At 40.2% G+C, this 20,959-nt stretch overlaps 2 protein-coding genes across 5 annotated transcripts; both read left to right on the plus strand.

The window, feature by feature from the left end:
• Positions 1-383: 383 nt before the first annotated feature.
• On the plus strand, positions 384-7,753 carry LOC117307125. Of its 3 annotated transcripts, none has more exons than XM_033791791.1 (4): positions 384-1,255; positions 3,201-3,330; positions 6,208-6,414; positions 6,764-7,753. In XM_033791791.1, the coding sequence occupies exons 2-4, from the start codon at positions 3,210-3,212 to the stop codon at positions 7,396-7,398; spliced, it is 963 nt and encodes a 320-aa protein (XP_033647682.1). In that variant the 5' UTR covers positions 384-1,255; positions 3,201-3,209; the 3' UTR covers positions 7,399-7,753. The 3 variants fall into 3 exon arrangements, with proteins under 3 accessions (XP_033647682.1, XP_033647681.1, XP_033647683.1); XM_033791790.1 differs by lacking the exon at positions 384-1,255 and adding an exon at positions 1,499-2,590; XM_033791792.1 differs by lacking the exon at positions 384-1,255 and adding an exon at positions 1,499-2,590 and having other exon boundaries at positions 6,767-7,753.
• Positions 7,754-8,063: 310 nt separating this feature from the next.
• LOC117306962 (agrin-like) lies at positions 8,064-17,746 on the plus strand. 2 transcript variants are annotated; one of them, XM_033791563.1, is made up of 10 exons: positions 8,064-9,718; positions 10,395-10,515; positions 10,871-11,089; positions 11,646-12,008; positions 12,452-12,547; positions 12,893-13,095; positions 13,826-14,156; positions 14,782-14,937; positions 16,003-16,158; positions 16,795-17,746. In XM_033791563.1, exons 2-10 carry the CDS (start codon positions 10,422-10,424, stop codon positions 16,947-16,949), a joined length of 1,773 nt encoding a protein of 590 aa, XP_033647454.1. In that variant the 5' UTR covers positions 8,064-9,718; positions 10,395-10,421; the 3' UTR covers positions 16,950-17,746. The 2 variants fall into 2 exon arrangements, with proteins under 2 accessions (XP_033647454.1, XP_033647455.1); XM_033791564.1 differs by having other exon boundaries at positions 8,064-10,515.
• The last annotated feature ends 3,213 nt before the right edge of the window (positions 17,747-20,959 follow it).

The following is a 20,959-nucleotide window of genomic DNA, read 5'->3' on the forward strand; positions in this document are numbered from 1 at the left end:
TTTATAGAGCCTTATCTTTACTAAACAGTTTTGTTCAATACTAAACAGTTTTGTTCAAATTTGATTACCAATTGAGCCCAATTAGAAAATTTTCACATGTTTGTTATTTGATACACATGTTGGGACACAAAGTGAGAGTCAGGGGCGGATTGCACCAAGCGGTCTTAAACTGGTCTATGCGCTATAGCCGGCTAACTTTAATTATAGACCGATTGCAATAGCGCGGTCTATAATTATAGCCGGTCTTAAATCTTAAACCTGCCCTGAGCTGGCTATAATCGGTCTTAGGGTATGTTCAGACAGCGTACTAACTTGGACCCGAACCGGTTTAACTTTTACGAGCAGCGGGGGTGGTCGTAAAAATAAAACCCCCTTGCGTTCAGACATCACAGAGTTAAACCCGATCCGGTTTATCTTCGGTTTTAAGAGGTCAAAGTAGACGCGACCCGTTGCTCTAACATCCGGTTTTATTCATCAGATTCACGCACCGAGCATGCCGAGATACTGAGTGCCCTATGCCCTGGATGATCATCAGGAACATATTATTGGATAAAAATTGCTCAATCGAACTGTTTAACCGCTGGGAGGACATGGGCACTTAAAACAAACATGAACACGACTAAAAAAAAAACAAAAAAACATACAAAATATTGATACAAACCGCAGAGAAAACTCACCAAAATATTCCATGAAACAGAACACGTTTCATTTTTGTGTTTTATACCACCGTTTCCGATTTAACAAATACTCAGTTTGTACTTCAATCGATTGGAAGTTGCGATCTCTCAAAAGCTGGTGCCGTGATTTTTATTCCGATTCGTTCATAAACACAATTACACACATGTACTTTGCAGTATATTCCCAACTTCCCCACAACGTGGTTATTGCTGGCGAAGGGAATTTCCCCTACACACAGCCTCGCGCCCACGGCAGTTCATTCTCCTAGATTGAAAGTACAGCACGCTAGTAACGGTGATGGCAATAGAAAAGAACATCCATGGGATCGGTGATGGATAACTATGGGACATCAGAGAGTGATCACTATGGGATGGCAGCGCTGTGCATGTGAAAAGCATGAACAAATTAATATGCTTCTTCGCTGCGCTCGTAGTATACGCATGAAAACCAGTTTCAATATTGTAGGACACTCAAAAAAAAAGCTTGGAAAATTTAATTTTGTTTCAGAAGTTAACAAATCATGGGCGTGGGCCTGTGTTAAACTGCATACACCGATCGAGAGGGTTTCGCCAACTCGGTAAGCTGCAAGAACGTAATATAAATACTCGGTGCTTTTTCGGCATCAGAGGCAACAACATAAGCATAAAATAACAAAATTTGAGCTCAATTGGTCATCGAAGTTGCGAGATTAGTTAAATAAAAAACACCCTGGTCACACGAAGTTGTGTGCTTTCGGATGCTTGATTTCGAGACCTCAAATTCTAAACTTGAGGTCTCGAAATCAAAGTCGTGGAGAATTACTTCTTTCTCGAAAACAACGTCACTTCAGAGGGAGCCGTTTCTCACAATGAGTAATTACCAATAGTGTCCACTGCCTTTAAAAGAGTACAAATCTTAATAGATATTAAACATTAAACAAGGAAAACAAAAAGAGGCATATAATTTCATGATTGGGAGAAATTAATCCAAATCCAGGTAGCTTTGAGCGTTCAAACAATTCAAATATTATATAGCAAAGGTTTGCGGTAACACCATAATGATAATCCCTAAACGAGTTGGGGTGGTTCTGAAAAGAACCATTGGTTTCAACTCGACGTTCCGACCCGTATGCTCTAATCACCTTCTGGAGAAAGACTATCGTATTTCAAACCCCTGCAAAGTTTCAACTCCTTGCGTGTTGATACTGACAATGTATTTGGTGTACCAGTAAGAGACTGTGGGCAGGAAGGTATCAAACACGGATGTGAGTCAACAGGAATCATCAATGAATACTTAATTTTTACTCAACCTCACATCCATTGTATAGGTTTTCCAAAACACTATACCCTGCCAGGAGGAAACGTGCTCTGTTAAATGGAGTACTATATACGGCCTATAAAAGCAACATTAGCTACTGTACTGTAGTGACTCTTGGTCCAGTATTATTACGCAAATATAACTGCACACCAGAGAACTGCTTACCATAGAGCATAGAGAAAGGACCATGGCAAGCCCTACGGTCAAATCAGCAAAAAATATCGCCCATGATCCTAAATGCGACAGCGTACAAAAACATGAAGGAGAAAAGATCCCATACTTTCTACTTCCATTGATTTGTGCACGAAAACAAGATGGTTATATTTTGACAGCTATTGTTTGTCATACAATACATTAGGAGGGTGTGTTCAGTACCCCCAAAATCGTTCCATCAAACACCAGTAGTGCCAAAACATCAACACTGTACCTTACGTGATAGGGGTTCGATCATTGTAAGAACGAGGTTGTTCATCTTATTCTGAGAACTACAATCGTATGGTTGTTCATGTATAGCATAAACTTTTAGTCTGTTCGTTTCTTTTAAAACCCCACGGTAAAATGTGGTGATTCAAAGTCGTCGTCTTAAGTCCATGATGGGAATCACGTCTTTATAAAGGTAGGATTTCATTTTGAGTAGATACGTCAAGTAGCTGTAGCCTCAGATACGATAATATAGTAAATACGTAAAAGACTTATAATGTTACTCTTCGTAACTGCATGCGTAATGCCCAATTAACATCTTCTTGTACCAGATATTAAAAATATAGCGTCAAATCGAGTTGTGTTACTCATTTTGACACCGGTAATCTGGCAGTGATTTACCACTAAACATGATAAAGAAGTCAATTTGATAAAACAAAATTTACTCGCATATTATTGTTGAACCGGCCCTAAACCACGAACGCACATTTTTGTATGAGTTGATGAGTTAGATTTACATTTGGGTAGGCCTATAGTATAGGAATGTTCCCAATGCGTAACAACTTGATTTATAAATTTATTTGGATAATCAGCAAATCACAATGATATTAAGTGATCTAGTCTGACCATGGAGGAAATAAGGACAAGTGCATTGTGCAAGTGCATTGTGTGCAAAGTGACCTTTGACCTTTCAATCTACTTGGCATACCTTTCAAGGTTGCAGTTGCAAAAACTCAAATCAAAACGACGATTTACGTGCATGATGACCAGACGTTCTGTCTGTTATTGTCTTATATCCAATCCAGTATGATAATATGACGTATTACCACTCTTTTGAGAACGTCGCCATGGTCCTCCTTACGCATCTTGTGACGTCATCGTATGTGCTTCAAGCGTTTCTGTTCTTTGGTTCATCAGTAAAATGTAACAGTAACGGTGAGTCACAATATACATTGAAGGGTTGGGGAAAAACATAAATATAGCAAATACTTTGCTGTAATGTGGCTTATAGAGAAACATGCTTGTATCCTTATAAGTTCCAATAGAAAGCACCCGCCATTAGTGGCCATTGTGTGACGACATACCCAAATCTAGGTGTCAGCAATAAGGGAATCAATGTGTGGTGAAGAGGTTTTCAACTAGTGGTTTAATCCCAACGAGGCCTGCCGTCGATTTCACTAAACTCTTCCTAACTTAAGATTGACCTTAGGACTTGGACGAGTCCCAAACCTGCGCTGTAGCGTGCAGACCTTAAGATTAATCCTACGTTAGAACGAGTTACTCGTCCTAACTCGAGATAGGATTAATCCTAGCGTTTCGTGAAATCGGCTGCTGGTTCTTGATAATTTTACCGAGACGAAGGTGCAAACTCGCGTGTCACGCCCATGTTTCAACACTTTTATTGGTCATAAACAAAGGTTAATACACACCCACGTGACGCGCTCTCCACCGATAGGAATAGCGAAACTGTCTGAGGTATTTGTGAATAAATATTTATGCACAATAAATACAGCAATTAATATTCCGGCACGTTATTCCGGTGGTCGTTGATTCAAATCCCACTGCAGTCAATTCTTTGTTCACCCCAAAAATCAATAAATATAAAAATAAACTAGAGCTAAATTGCATTTGTGCACAAATGCAGAGCTGTTTCGCCATTAAAATTTTCAAATTTCTCAACTGAGTTTTTAGTTTGTTGGGTATTCAAAACAATTTGCCCAATGTGGCATAAATAAAACAATAATTTGGGTTATACCATATTCAGATAGCAATTTATGTGTTAAAGGTGCAAAAATAAAAAAAATCATAAAATATCATGTGATGACGTCATCATGACGTCATTTCACATTTCAAAAGAACTTGTCAATATCCAACAACTTACCAAGTTTCAACATGATCGCATAATCACTTAGGGAGTTATAATAGTGAAATAAGTGCACCTTTAAGGCCGCGTAACGTGACCCCCGATGACGTCATTGATCTGAAACTTCACACATATAATGGCTGCCTGACAGGTAACGTGTGTGTAAAATTTGAAGTGATTACAAAAAAACTTCACCACGAACATCTTCAAAAAGTCCATTTTGACGAGTTTTCAACCTGCCGCTAGAGGGCGCTGTTGCAATTTGTGACGTCATCAATATGTTTTTTGAACTGCCCACCCTTGCTAGACACTTACGTCCTTGGAAAGCAACTTCATAACTTTTACCACTTTTGAGTTACAGGGCACTTCCGTTTTTGCCCGTTTCAACCGGAAGTAGAGATCATTTGAGGTCACGCACATAAAACAAAACGAAGACCTAATTTATCCCTACCACATCCCGCAAACAGAAACCTACGGTCTCGTTTGGCTGATTTGATATAGATTTTCAAACATTTAACATAAAACATCTTTAAGATGACGTCACGTGACCGGTGATGAGGTCATCATGACATCCTTGCTTTAGGATCATTATTGCACCATATACTTCAATCCCTGAAAGTTTCATTGCAATTGCTCTCAAATGATAACGCACATTGGCATAGCATTGTACTTCGTGTACAAATGATTACGCACATTGGCATCGCATTGTACTTCGTGTACAAATGATTACGCACATTGGCATGGTATTGTACTTCGTGTACAAATGATTACGCACATTGGCATGGCATTGTACTTCGTGTACAAATGATTACGCACATTGGCATGGCATTGTACTTCGTGTACAAATGATTACGCACATTGGCATGGTATTGTACATGTACTTCGTGTACAACAATGTGTGCGTGAGGCTTTGGCACGCAACCTTATGGCATTGCACAAATACATAGCTGTTTCGTCAATAACATTTCAAATTTCTCATTTGAGTTTTAAGTTATTTGTTGTGTATTCAAAACAATTTGCCCAAATGTGGCATAGATAAAGAAATAATTTGGATTACACCATGTTCAGATAGCAATTGGTGTGTTAAAGGTGTAAAAATTGAAAAAATCATTAAAAATCATGTGATGACGTCATCATGACGTCATTTCATAATTCACGAGAACTTTCTAATATCTAATGATCTACATAATTTCAACATAATGGCGTCATTTCTTCGAGAGTTATACGACTTCAAAAAGTGCACCTTTAATGCTGCGTCACGTGACCCCCGATGACGTCATTGATCTGAAACTTCACACATATGATGCCTGCCAGACAGTAAACGTGTGTGTAAAATTTAAAGTGATTACCAAAAACTTCGCCACAGACATCTTCAAAAAGTCCATTTTGAAGAATTTTCAACTTGCCACTAGAGGGCGCTGTTGCAATTTATGACGTCATCAATACTTTTTTTGAATTGCCCACCCTTGCTAGACACTTTTATCCCGGAGAAAAAAATTCATAACTTTTACCACTTTTGAGTTACAGGGTACTTTCGTTTTTGGCCCGTTTCGACCGGAAGTAGAGGTCATGTGAGGTCACGCACACAAAATAAAATAAAGACCTAATTTATTCCTACCTAATCCCGTTAACAGAAATCTACGGTCTATTGTGGTTGATTTGATATAGATTTTCAAAGATTTAAATAAAACACCTTTAAGATGACGTCACGTGACCGGTGATGATGTCATCATGACGAATTTCGTTTAGGACCCTCCTTGCACCAATGCCCTTCATCACTGAAAGTTTCATCGCAATTGCTCTTTAGGAACCATGCAAAAAAATGCGAGTACTGAATAATCCTGAAACAACCAAATAAAAAACCGAACAAAAACAATAGCTGTTTCGCTGCGCTACGCTGCGAAACAGCTAATAAAATTGTTTTAATGTAATATCTTTCCCTCTCTCAGAAATACAAATGGTTAATCCAACGAGAGATTGTCGAGCAGAATTCGACGAGTGTCGGAGTGAGGGTAGATCAGCAGGGGTGGTATGCGGCACGGACGGCCAAAACTACCATAGTGCCTGCCATCTGTTTTATCAAACGTGTATTAGCGGCAAAAATAATCAAGTCGGATACATCGGGGACTGCCAATACCAATACGCCGACAAAGAAGGTGAGACTTCAAGATGAGAGTATCTGTTAAGAAGGTGTGGTTTATGGGAGCTGGGCTGGATTTTCTCATTAAAACAATTACAACCCAATTTTTTAGATAATAAAATCATAATTATAGCAATTCAGGGGTAAATAACTACCTTATAGTTGCAACATTTCGTTCATTACAGGGAAACTCGCATATCGCCAACCAGCAACCAAACCAGAGCAAGTTTGAAATGATCAGGCTAACCAATTTGCATGAAACATGAAATAGATAATTTCTTCACCACTCAACATGCCCTTGATGAAGAAGAAGGGCCCACATTGGGTTTAACCAATAAAATATTTTACGAAATCATTCAATACAGCAGGAGCTGTTCGTAAGACCAAGACAGACTCTGATGACGACGACCAATCAGAGTTGGACACAACATCATCGGCAACAAGCTCATCTGAAGAAACAACCGACGGTGGCCAAGCTGGGAATAGGCCTACCGGGCAGCCGGGAGAAGACGATGAAGAAGATGAAGAAACCACTGAAGATGAGAGCGATGAAGACATGACCACACCCAAGCCAACACCTCCAACATCCCTCCCTTCGATGCCCGCGCCGATGTATTGCGTTGACAAGTCAGGCCCTCAAAGCTGTAAATGTGGCCTACAAAGGTTGGTTAGGGAACTTCCGGAGTTTCCCAAATGCCCCCAAAACACGAAATGTTCCTTAAGAACCAATTGGGAAACTGATGCCATCCCTCCAAGGATTCCTGGTACCGATGGACCTCCAGTTGAATCCCGTCTCCCGATGGGAGCCAGGGTAGCTGTGGCGTTCTCATCTATAGCACTCGCATCTATGTTGGCGGTAGTCGCTTTCCGATTATACTCATCTGGGAATATAACAAGGAATCGACAGGCTTCAGATGAGAGCCGTGATCAAATTGAAATGACTCCAAAGATCTCTGGACGGTCTGGATCTGTACAAACATATACATCAGTGTTAGCTTGAAAACTAGAATGTTGTGAAACTTTAAAGCTTTATTATGCAAATTGCACAGTAGCTTAATGTAGATTTGTTTTAAGGACAGATAGCCCTCCTAGCAGTAGTCTTAATTGTTAATGTTCATTTTGTTAACGTATTGCCCTATCAAAACACAAAAGACCCCTAGCATTAAAATGTAAAAGTATTATTATTATTATTATTACTATTATTATTATTGTTATTATTTTTTATAATGATAAAGAAAACATAACATGATAACATCACCGGGTAAAGTGTCAAATAACGTTTGTTATACCTCGGTAACAAACTGTGAAGTTTGATTGGTCGAGAACCAATCTTGTGACGCGCAACAAAAACGCATTTTACATGGCTCGACGGGGGCCGGGTAACATGAAAAGTGATGTATACCGGTGTACATCACTTTGATCGTTCCCAGCGTTGGTCGATTTCGCGCTGTGTACGAAACAACCGCGGGTTCGAGGAAATTGTTTCTTGTTCGTCTGCTTATTAAACAATGAATAGTCCGTCGTAATTATGTTTGAAGATGACAACAGAACTTCGAGAAGATGAATAACAATTATACAAAGGTATAACAAAACAATTGTTGCACGTTGTGACGGGGTCCATGGGTTTTGTACACCCTCGAGGGAAAATGGCACCCTCGGCTTCGCCTCGGGTTCCATTTTCCCCCTCGAGTGTACAAAACATCATGGACCCCGTCACAGCGTGCTACAATTGTATAATGTTTGCAGGGCCATTGCCGACACGATGGTTCATCATAGCTCAATAAGGTTACATTTATTTTGGTTTTAATTATAATATTATTTAAGTTTGGGCTGGGTTGTGTGTGTGTTGATTAACATTCGAGAAGAATAAACGTCCGGAATCCTGCGACTGCTGACGTCACGCCCCACAGTGGGCCAGAATTGAATCAAAGTGTGCCAACATATTTTTGGTGAAAATTATATTTAAATATATTTATGATGGAAAGTTAGTTGTAAGGGGTTTTCTGATACGTAGAATTTGATGTTCATTGTTTTAAAGGTCTATGACCTCATCATAGTCCTGAATCGTGATTGGTCGGCAAGAGTTTAATAACTACTAATATCGTTTTGTTCATTTTTTCCCCTTGGCATATCAAAGAAACAGTTTGTGAACAAATGTTTTGCGATGCAAAGTGTGTTTTCATAAGGGTTTCTAAAAGCGGTACTCATAAAGGGTGAACTTTCTTTGATGCTGTCGTTACAGGTGGTTGAGTCAAAACAGGCGTTTCTCATAGGGGTATACAACTTCAAAATTGAATAATTTCCAAAGTCGCAAAATGTCGCAACCAAATTTGGTTTTAGACTGTTCCTGAAGGTTCAGGCTACTGAAAAAAGTTAGAATTAAAGCGGCAATCGGCGGCATTTTATATTTCCTATGTCTCTAATTGAAATAAATGAAAACTAGGAGGCATTTTATGGGATTTATCAGACCTTTTCAAACAGTAAACAGAAATTAAACTGATTATTAATTTAATTTTCATGAAATATGGACTATAAACAACCATCGACACGGTTTTCATGGCATTATCTTTTATGAGCCGTTCAGGGTCGCAAGTTAAAATACCCATTAAGTTCAACGGTTTTGCCGCACTTTGTTACGATTTTTTGTCAAAATAGTCATAACCCTAATTTTAAAGAGTTTTTTTTCATAAATTCTTTCTTTTAACATACCCCTGGACTATTAAGAACAATAACAAAATGGAAGTACTGATTTTTGAAACAATCACCAGTTGCATATTTAGTTCTCTCGGCCAGTTATTCCCTTTTTGATTTCGAAATTATTTTTTGTACGGTTATTTTACTCATCAAAGGAAGCTTAATGTATTTAATATCTAATTTGTAATACTTGACCAAGTACCTGTCCTCATTTTGCAATCCTTTATTAGAGTACACGTGCCCGATAGTGTGTATAACACTGGCCTAAAACAAAGGCATTGAAACCGATTTAATTAACGCTACCGGATATGCGCCTTGCAAATACACACATCTGTAATCCGGTACAATCATAAAGCACGTCTGCTTTTCAAATTTCATTACCAAAAATTGGTTTACAAGCCTTGGCTAACCTCGAATTCAAGAGGTTAATTGTGCATTTCCTTGCGCACGTATACACAATCCCATCCATGGTGATGCACGAGATTCACGTTAACGGCTGCGACGCGAAATGTGTCTGTGTGAGAGAACACATGGCTTGGAAGTGATTGCGGTATAAACTATGCTGTGAGGTTAGGCGCAATTTGACTTCTTTTTGAGAAACTGAATCGGAATACTCATTACTACTGGTAAGTGGAATTTATGGTTTCATTAGATTTATAAAGTTAAACAAAAAGTCATACTAAGTTCAGCAGAACTCAAATGCAGACTATAATAGTTTCATCTTTTATGTACAAAATAATATCGCAAAACACCGACAAGTACGTTCAGTGTTGTGATAGTATTCAAGCTAACCATTACACAAATACTTGCTTCTTGGCAGCATTAAACTGTTACTGGCCTAGGCCATCCCAGGCTGAGGAATGGAGACGCAACAAACAATCTACCTTTCTTTGTCATGCGAATCTTTATTGTGATCACTGTCGTGGAGGAATTTATGGTTCCGCTGGTTATTCCCGCTGTTGCTTATCGTTGCTCAAGTTTGAGCGAGCATAGAGCAAGCATGGAGCTATAAAAAGGAGGACGAGTGAGAGAGCACCAAAATAGCGGTGGATGAAAAGGCCGTCCAATTACAATATAATATTTTTTCAGATTTCGCTATAGTTATTTGAAATTTAACCCATTATGTAATATGAATGGCGGGGAGGGTGGGGCGCACCCTCTGCCACATATCAGGCACGGTGTAGTAGTATTGATGTTTATAAAAGCAAGAAGAAGTTGGGCTATAAAAGCATTATTACTTGAACAAGACACGATTACTATGATTTTATTGCTCTGTGTTTGAATGAATCTCTTGCCCTGCAGGAAGAAACCAACATAATCACCCCTCAGATGGTTCCCCTCGGGACGTACCGATACGCCGTGACTATGGTCATATTGTCATTCTCTTTGGATGGTCGCTGGTTGGCGCAAGCAGATGATTCGGGTAAAGCATTTATTTAGTACTTTATTGCTCAGATACGCGCTTGTCGTTCTTACGTTTTGTTGTGGTAAATATCAGTTCCTATGTATTAATAACTTAAATTATTCCACAATTAATGACTTCAAAACGTACGTACGTTCTTGTATAGAGCACTGGAGAGCTGTTAGTATTATTGTTATGAATCAACCCCCTTTGAAGTAACGCAGGTTTTTTTTTAGAGAGGGTTTATTTTCATTCAACAACTTTAATATAAGTACGGCTTTCGTATTTCAACAAGAAATATGGTCGGGTTATTTTGTTTTGTTTTTAAACTGTTATGGACGTCTGAAAATTCACATGTTTCGACTTTCTACATTAGGAAGAGGTCGTCCGGGTCTTCTGCCGCCTTGCGGACCGTGCCCAGCCCATCTGAACCAGGGGGCGGTGTGTGGATCAGACGGTCTGACGTATCAGAGTCACTGCCGGCTTCGTCATACCTCGTGTCAGCAATTGAATCAGAGAGGCCAGACGGGACTACGTGTGGCACACACTGGGGCCTGCCCACCTGACTCATACCAAGATTTCCGGGATAGATCAGGCATGTTGATTTTCGTTGCAATGGTTGGGCAATTTTGTTTTTACTACTCTAACAACAGACACATTCATTGTGTTTCTGGAACTTGGGTCACCTTGTATTTTATAACTACAATGGGCCGAATTTCATAAAGCATGTAAGCACGAAAACTTGCCAGGCAACGCATGCTTAACAGAAACGGGTTACAATACCAGCCAATCTTACATAAGTTAACGTAGTTGTGACTGGTGGCCCACTCATGTTTGCTTTAAAGAAATTTGTCAAGCATTATTTATTTTTTCGTTATGAAATTTGGCTCTTATCGGCCTTGTATATGTAAGAAGAAACAATAGTCAGGCCTATGCCATCGGGTTTTTCCCTTGCCGCCCTTTTGACTAGAAACCTAGCCACTCATGAACTGTCTTGTTTCGGGCGTCGGCATACTTCACACTCATAAATGCAAGAAAACAAGCTTACCATGTATAAATCCTGGGAGGAAAACAGATTATTGAGCAGAATGAAAAAATCAAAAATTTATATTTTACATAAAATTAACCTCCCCCCCCCCTTCTTTCGACAGCGTTATGTGGGTTGCCTTGCCCACCAACCAAGGTATATGTTTGCGGCGACGACGGCCGTACATACCGGTCCAAATGTCATCTACGCCAGGCAGGTTGTCGGGAGAAACGGCTGATTAGAGTAGCCTCCAAGGGTCCTTGCCGTAGGGGCGAGTTGGGTATAAACCCGCCCGGAGGTACAGTGGCAGGCACTCTAGGGGGTAACTATGGCGGTACTGGAAGAGGTAGAGGTAAGCCATTAGAGATTGAGGATGAGAGTGAAGAGGATGACTCGACAGAAAGGGAAGATGGAGATGGAGATGATGAAGACGACGACGATTACGATGACGATGATGGGGATGACGACTCTGAAGAAGATAATAACGGTAAGGAATCATGTTATTATCAATTTCCTATTTAAGACTTTTCAGCCTTGGGTGGGTCTATGGCGCCCGTGGGCATTGTGGAGGATGGTGCACCCTTCACTCACTTCGCCTTTTGCAAAGCTCAGTAATATTTTGATTATAGTATAAACCAACACATTAATGTGTGGAACTAGTTACGGTTTCATGAGCCGGGGAGGGCAAACCTTTTTGTGATCAAAATGTGTCGTTTCTATACAGCTTGCTACAGCTTCATGTAGTCCCAATGGGGCTCTGCCTCAAACCATGGCCCTACAAACACGAAGGAAGAGAAAAAATGATAATCGTGTGGCCGTTTCACCCAGAGAAATGGCTGTAGCACAATAGCGTTATAAAATAATGACCGTTAGACTAAAACTTTACAAGTGAACTCGGCATTAATAATTCACGTTATATCCTATTATTAGATGTCAATCCAACTTATCCAGCACCAAATCCACCAACTATGACGTCATCTGGCTTGACATCAAGGTTTACAGCCAGACCCCCTCTGACAACAATGGGTGAGAATATGTTTTTGTTCGTTAGTAGTCGAGTGTTTGTTTGTGTGTTTTTTCTTCCCTCATTATGTTATCTTATAAAAAAAAATAACAAAATCCATTCGTTTTCAGGTCCAGTTTTATTTCAGTGGGTTTTCTTTTAATTTATAAAAAATAGTTTTGGTTGGTTGTTTATTATGAATTTTTTCAAATTAAATGTGATCTTGGGATTGGTTGTTAAACTGAAAACTCTTTCGCTCATTACATACTGTTTTTAGGTCTAACCACAAGCCATTTTGGGCATCAGGCATGTTGGACATCATTCAATAAAACCTTATTTCTGTTCCATTTCTATCGAATTCGTTTCAGCCTTTCCGCCTTTTCCAGGGGTCCCCGAGGCCACCGTGCCTCCCATCCCGAACACGCCGGAGTCAACGCCGCGAACGACGGTACCGTGTCCGACGAGCTGTCCGCTTGAAACGAGCTATGTGTGCGGCACGAATGGACAGACGTACAACTCTGAATGTCTCCTGCGATCAGCTGCGTGCCAGGCTGGCGACCCTGGTATACAGGTACACAATATACAATTGTTGCACACTGTGACGGGGTCCATGGCGTTTTGTACACTCGAGGGGGGAAATGGAACCCGAGGCGAAGCCGAGGGTGCCATTTTCCCTCGAGGGTGTACAAAACCCATGGACCCCACTCACAACGTGCAACAACTGTTTTGTTATACCTTTGTATAATTGTTATTCCTCTTCTCGAAGTTCTGATGTCATCTTCAAATATTATTACGACGGACTATTCATTGTTTAATAAGCAGACGAACAAGAAACAATTCCTCGAACCCGCGGTTATTTCGTACACAGCGCGAAATCGACCAATGCTGGGAACGATCAAGGTGATGTACACCGGTGTACATCACTTTTCATGTTACCCGGCCCCCATCGAGCCATGTAACATGCGTTTTTGTTGCGCGTCACATGATTGGTTCTCGACCAATCAAACTTCACAGTTTGTTACTGAGGTATAAAAACCGCGAATTGTTACAAATTGCATTGATAAGAATCAATTATGCACGAGGACAATGGAGGTCGAACCCACTCCCACTGTTGTAGGAAATACAGTGTGTTGTTTTTTTGCTCTTTGCAATTATTGCCATGGTTTTTTCTCTGTCTATACACTATTGTGTTTTTGAATCGGTGACCCTTGTAGGATATCTCTGCGTCTGTTCATGTTTAATACTTGCTCTATTGTCTGTCTTCACTTCTCATTGCTGTTGTAATTTGTAATTTTCGTCAGGTTGCGTACATCGGACCATGCATCGAACCACCGCACTTTCCCTTTTTTGAAGATCAAAATCCAGCCCTGCCAAGGCCAGAGCCCACTATTGTAGCAGAGCCAACTGAGGCACCAAGGCCCGTAACGGCAGCCATGCCCGACAGACCACAGCGTCAAAGCTATTGCCCCTCTGAAGACGAGTGTTCTTTGCTGTACCTGCCAGTCTGCGGTTCAGACGGCGTGACCTACCTCTCATGGTGCCACCTTAGGGTGGTCGCCTGCGGGAACAAGGTGGTGGTTGATTCACTCTCCGTGGTGCACATGGGAGAGTGTCTTGAGCAAGGGGACAACGGTAAGGAAAGTTCATTCGTTGACTTTTCATTTGCACTGAGGCCATTGGATACCCACACCACAGTGTTTATGATTCTCAATAGGCCTATATACACTAATGTTGACGCTGACTTTTCTTTAAACAAACGATATAGCATAGAGGGAAATGAAATATCCCAATGCTGGAGTCTACTAAACTAAAACTTAGCAGTGTGTGACATTGTGATTTTTGATGATGTGGGCATCTTGCTTTGCAACGTACGTATAACTGAGACTATATGAACAACAGTCTTTGTGCTGGTAGTTTCACAACATATGGTGAGGTTCATAGCTCAGGGGAAAACAAGTCAAATTACCAGCAACAATTATGAAATAGTTGGGGGAAAATATTTTTTTAAGTTTTTATAGTGTCTGATGGCAGTAAATATCCATGAACGCTGTACATACTGTCAAACAACACAAATATAAAAAAATAAAAAAAATATAAAAAAATGACCCCCCCCCCCAAAAAAAGGATAAAAACAAGAACAAAAAATGAACCGAACAGTGTGACCTCGTTTAAAATGTGCGTCTCATTTAGGATTCAAATGTCAGGTTAAACCACGGTTAAACCAACTAGTAATTTCATTATTAAATGTTCTGTTCAGGATGTGACGAATCCTGTTCAGACCAGTTTGATCCAGTTTGCGGCAGTGACGGCATGACTTATTACAGCGAGTGCAACATGGGACGCATAGCTTGCCTTCGGGACGAGAGCAAACCCGAAGTTCGTCATCAGGGATCATGTGACCATCAACCATTGGGTAAGTTAAACCATCTACATGTACCTCATCCATGGTTAAGCAGCAACTAGTCCATGTTTAAAAGGGGCGCTGTCTTCTTGATCACACTCACAGTATAGTCTTTGGGCAGCACGCATGGTGAGCAGACATTCCATTCTGAGCTCTCACCTAGTTTACACGCGCGTTTTTTTATGTGTCGGTCAACAACATCTAGTAACTGGATGAAAGTTTATTATTTTGTCCATGCCAAAAAAATATTATCTCGTGCGCACGACATATTATCTCGTGCGACCCGGATATTCTGTCCCCAATACGGCGAGCTTTGTACAACCTTCTTCCGATAGCCCCCTCTTTTGAATCCTCCTCCTCCAGCCCACGTAAAATTTGTTCACAGTTTTCCCCGGAACACCTCAACAACCTCCATGCCCGACCAAAAGAGGGCGCTGGATTTGTCTAGATCCTCGCCGCCAGCTGATCCTTGTTTTGCATGTGGCCATTTTGGCAATTAATGGGGTTGCAACTGGTTGCTCTTTTGCAAATAAAGATGGTGTGGTGCGTATAGCCTCAACGCCTACACCGGCTGACGATGAGTAACTTTGACTGGCAATTGTGTTTTTGGTACATCAACATTACCACTGTCGTGATGCTTTTCATTGGGGAATTGTTTGTTTGTTTGTTTCTATGAATCGATTCAAAGAAATCGTTAAACAACAACGTTTTTGTGGCAGCTTACCTAGTACTCCACAGTTTCCAAGGTAAAGATAGAGCACCGTTGGATAGAGCCAGGGCCCGTAAGCACAAAACGTGCTAAGCACATACAAGTATTGCTTAATAACAATGGGTTACCAGCCCAAAATTCCGTTAAGTTTACATCGCTGCGACTGGTGTCCCGCTTAATTTTTGCCTATCATAATAATTATCTGCTTATCAGATATGAAATTGGGCCAAGACCCGAAGCCAGTGGATTGTTTGGATCATGTTTGGATTCTACAAGAAAAACTAACGTATTAGGACAAAAGAAATAGTATCACGATTTTAAAGACAAGTTTAATAAGTTGTTTTGTGTCTTTATTTCCTGGTTTGTAGATTGTCCAGAGAGCTGTCCAGGGATCAATGACCCCGTGTGTGGAACGGATGGGAACTCGTACCCATCCCTTTGTCTCATCACAATGGCATCATGTCAGTCCAATATTATTGACGGACAAGAACTTCAAACAGCGTATAGAGGGCTTTGCGTTAATGGTAGGTGGATCCTTATTTTTCGGGAGAAGTAAGTGATTTATAACATCAGGTTTTTTTTTTATGGTGAACCGGGAAATATGCTTACCGTATTCATGTGTTGTTTCACGTCATAGAAATAACTCTTACTTGTGTACATACCGGTAGGTACCATGCATGGATGAGCACCGTACCTACACACTTGTTACGATCTTGATCACAAGTATATATTATTATAATATCTCTAACAAATAAATTAATATTATTGGGGGGGGGGGGTCTTGAGCACTCCGTTCGTTTTTTTGGTGGGGGTTTTCAAATTAAACCATCCAAAAATGATGTGTTTTTTAGTTTGGAAACATAAAATGGAGCAGTTAATATTTTCACAAAACATCGACATAAACAAACCTATTTAAAAGTAATTAACTACCACGGCATATAACTATTAAATGACCGTATGGTCATGACATCACGTGCTTACTACAAAAGCAAACAATGCTAAGTTGACAATATGTTTCGAAATGAAATAACAGTGGTATACACCATCCACAGTGGAAATTAATACCATTCATGCAAATATCGAGATATGTTAAAATAAAATAGACGCTTGCTCATATTTTGCACTCATAAGTTTGTTCTGTCTGTGTTTCCATGCTCTAGAACCATGCCAGAAGAGCTGTCCAACCAGGTCATACACCCCACTCTGTGGCTCCAATGGGCAGACTTATCAGAACGAGTGTTTCCTCTGGCTTGATATGTGCAGACATCCGCAGCTAGTACGATTTGACGAAAACTGCAATCTTGCTATCCCATAAATAAACTACCCATCATGAACCCTGTTCACACCGCCCAACAAACTCACAGGAAATTAACCACCCGGGGAAGTTCTGGGGGTATTTTAACCCATGTTTGTTTCACGCTTGGTGGATGAACAATGAACATTTTAATATTATTATATAAAAAAACGCCGAATCGTTACTGAACCTATAAGTCCAAACACAGGGAAGCATGTCGTCATCATTCTTTGATTCATTTTGTTGGGTGTGATTCAATAATGATAGAACGAAAGACCATCTATACGCATACAAATAAATTTTCGTGTTTTACTATAACTATTATTATAAACCCCTTAAACAAGAGTGCTTGCAATGGACCAGAAACTCATGATGGTGCAATTTATTTTTTGCTCAAATTGATTCAGAACTGCGTCTACTGAAACCTCGCACGTACACTAACGCTTGATTTGGTTTGGCCGTTTTACCCAGAGAATTAGCCCGTAAGATTTGTAAATAATTAAAGAACAATATTTTGTAGAGCTTTTTATGCAATTTATTCCAATGCAGTTGTTGCAGTTTTTAAACTATGAACTAAGCTTATCATTCCGCTTATACGTTGATGTGCAGATCCTTGGCATCAATGGAAACTTTAATTTTGAACTTGCATTGGCTGGACTACCAATGTGTCATTGTACCTAGCCATGGTTGTACATAGAGTATGAATCTGCTTAGTACATATTTTAAGTTCTTCTTTGCAATTTAAATGAAACGTGTAAATGTTGACATAATAAACCAAAATCCAACAATAAATACTTTTATTGGAAAATAGTAAATAGTTCTTTTTGTCAAACGGTTAGTTATTAATGTTATGGCTGGCTGCACTTCTTATTTTCCCCGAAAATGTTGTTCTGGCTGAGTATTAATCATTTGCCTTTCACATTTGCTGCAAAGTGTTTGTGGGGTTGTTTTTGAGAGGAATTGGGCAACATTTTCACTAGCACAATACGCTCGGATTTGACAGTTGAGTGATGTCCATCCGTATTGCGTGCATTTATTTCATCCTGTTAATTATATCAACTATCAAGCACAGCTTGCCAGACTGGACTGGGCCTACTCTGACCATGAGCCAAATACCATACTTCAAAGGCACAATTCCTGCAAATATTTCCGGCGTATGTGCGGACTGCCCAGAAAGTTACTTTATCTAATCGTAGATAGAAATTACATCACAGTAGTGTTGCGATCTGTCCATTGGTTCCCTATGCCGACGAGAATTGTATTGAAGTTTTTTTACCCAATCCGGTCATTCAATATCATCTCTCTGTATCCACCTGACTGTACTAAAACCCACACCTATAGGGATCGTTCATTTGCACTTCATATATTCTATCTGATCATGGAGGAAGGAAGAGAAGGAGCTCGAACGAAGGGACTTCAAAAGTCGAACCTGTGGTACCGCGGTCGTTAACGAAACCTCGTAATCACCCACATACATTATGCAGACAATGGGCGACCTGGTGTGTGTGAGTTTGCGCACGCGCACTTGGTTTACTCACTCAACTATGGTGTCGTATGTCGTATGGATATAGTACATCAAAAAACAACTTTTTTGAGACCTGGTAAAAATTGTGTACACCTGTGCCCACCAAATCGAAAAACACAATTGAATAACAACCACCCTCGTGTGCTGATACCCACAATTTTGAACCACCGCTAGTGACCGGAAAGTCACAAAAAATGTAAAAATATGCCATAATGTTTCCGTGAAACACCACAAACGGTAAATGAAAACGTGTTTATTTACAATTCTTGTCTCCAATGATTCAACTTTACACGAAGGCAACGGCGCAGTCTGGCGGTACCACACCTTCTGTACAAAGAGATCTAATCCTGCTCGTTAATCGGCCGTCCAGCTGGAGGTTTTCATCTTTTTCCACTGGTCAGGGTATTCTTTTGTTACTCTGCGGTTTTGCGGGTTGTTGGAGCTCCTTCTCTTCCTTCCTCCATGATCTGATTAACCTCTTCGTAAATTGTCCACACTTTTAAGTCACTTCCAAGACTCAGTTATTTTTTTTATATTTTTTATTCTCAGCGTTTAAGTTACTTATAATGGGTGATTTCTTTGCTCTTGCAAAAAATGCGAGTTAAAACAGAAACTATCTGTTATTTTTTGTTTCAAATTGTTTCTCCGAGAAACTGAATAGAACATCTATCACTATGCAGGTAATCCCAGCTGAAACACCCCTTTGCCTTTGTGACTACAAAACACCCGGCTTGTTTCAAGCTGTGACCGGCACCCCTATCATCTCGACCAGTGACACTTGCCGCCGGACAAAGGGTGAATCTTTCCCATTCAGAAGCAGCTTTTGGAGTGGTCTTTTCTCCATACAAATTCACTGAAGCAGTTCATTAAACACTGTTTATTACGACCAGAGCGGTTTTGACATTGCATTGTTGTGGAGCTATTTTGCTGCATTCAGCTTTCTGTTTGTTGTTTAACTTTAATTTACATCGTGTTGATGGTCTGGAGATTACAAGCAATAAATCCTGCTGTAGTAAACTCCTATGTCTTTTCCATTGTTTGGGCTCGACATTGGTTTTATCATGGTTTTACCATGGAGGAAATAAATCTGTCTTATGTGTTGTTAAATTTTTACAGGCTAACCACCAGATTTCTTGAAATCGAATTGATCGAAATAGCATAAAATAATGGTCCTTTTCATTTGATCGGCAATTTCCAAACAAATTAATGCTTTTAAAGGCGGATCATTATGCATAATGATCTTTCTATGCGCAAATATTTTGGTTCTGAAAAGACTTGGAGTTTGTTAAAAAACCACTGGCTCTTTTAAAAAACAACACAACTCTTTAGAGTTTCTTGGGGTGTCTCCGCAAACCTCACATTGTTTATACCCACCAAACGCAATTTCAGTTCGTACTAACTTCGGATTGTCCGTTATGGCTTTTATATAAAAGCGTTTGTTTAGAAATTAGTAAGTTGGACGGATGTTTTAAAAGAGAGAACAATTCACACAAATATCCCTCAAATATGCTTCTACTTTTCCTTGTTTATTAAGTTCAATGAATGATGACTGATTTATGATCCTTTGAGGTCACAATTAAAGGAATACGTTGCCTTGGATCGGTCGAGTTGGTCTTTGAAAAGCGTTTGCAACCACACAACCATGCCTCGAAATTGCGCGGTTTTCCTTTTATATCATCGACTAACACGGTCGGCCATTTATGGGAGTCAAATTTTTGACTCCCATAAATGGCCGACCGTGTTAATTCGGAAAGTAAAAGGGAAACCACGCAACTATGAGGCAATGTTATGTGGATCAATGTATTCTACTTTTAAAACATCTTTCTAACCATATGCATTTTATAACAAACGGTTACAAATGCTTTTTATAGACCAACTCGTCCGATCCAAGGCAATGTGTTCCTTTAATTATCAGCGTGGTTATAAATGATTGTATACAGTCATGAAAAAAGTCAGGTTATTTTGTGTTGATATATTACACAAGACTAGTTTAGGCCATTTTAGCCACTTGGCCAATCTTCAGAAGGACAATGGGTGTATAATGTACGTGGCGTAATGTTGTGCTTTTTTTAGTTTCGGCGAAAACAAGGTTCCTCCGCTGAGTGCACCTTGCTACTTGTGTCAACGCCTACATGGAATTTGATGAGATCTCTGAGCCCAAAGCTTCGCATTCGGCCAAATGGTCCGACCATGGAGGAAGGCCGACCCCCCTCCCCCCCCCCCTACCCCACAACCAAATCCGACACTTCATCATTCCTTGGTCCTTTCTCTATGCTCATGCATGGAGCAATCATGCATGGAGCAATCAATGTTAAAACTACTTTCAAAACTCCGGAGTCAGTCAACGTCGGGTTCTATTTCTATTTTTATGTGGTCATGCTCAAGCATGGCTCAAGTAACCTATAATGCCCGGAGAGGGAAATGGCAACAAGAGAAAGTGAACTTTCTGTCCACTTATCTACAAACAAGCACTGATCCGTCCTTACGTAATGCATTGAGACAGGCA

This window comes from Asterias rubens, chromosome 2 (assembly GCF_902459465.1).
Source record: "Asterias rubens chromosome 2, eAstRub1.3, whole genome shotgun sequence".
In the NCBI taxonomy this organism is placed as follows: domain Eukaryota; kingdom Metazoa; phylum Echinodermata; class Asteroidea; order Forcipulatida; family Asteriidae; genus Asterias; species Asterias rubens.

Excerpts from the sequence above, each read along its gene's own strand:
- LOC117307125 (XM_033791791.1), top strand. The coding sequence starts at position 3,210 with ATGACGTATTACCACTCTTTTGAGAACGTCGCCATGGTCCTCCTTACG. Across the intron at positions 3,331-6,207 it reads AGTAAAATGTAACAGTAACG|AAATACAAATGGTTAATCCA; the intron begins GTGAGTCACAAT and ends TCCCTCTCTCAG. Across the intron at positions 6,415-6,763 it reads CCAATACGCCGACAAAGAAG|CAGGAGCTGTTCGTAAGACC; the intron begins GTGAGACTTCAA and ends CATTCAATACAG.
- LOC117306962 (XM_033791564.1), top strand. The coding sequence starts at position 10,422 with ATGGTTCCCCTCGGGACGTACCGATACGCCGTGACTATGGTCATATTG. Across the intron at positions 10,516-10,870 it reads GGCGCAAGCAGATGATTCGG|GAAGAGGTCGTCCGGGTCTT; the intron begins GTAAAGCATTTA and ends TTTCTACATTAG. Across the intron at positions 14,938-16,002 it reads ATGTGACCATCAACCATTGG|ATTGTCCAGAGAGCTGTCCA; the intron begins GTAAGTTAAACC and ends CCTGGTTTGTAG.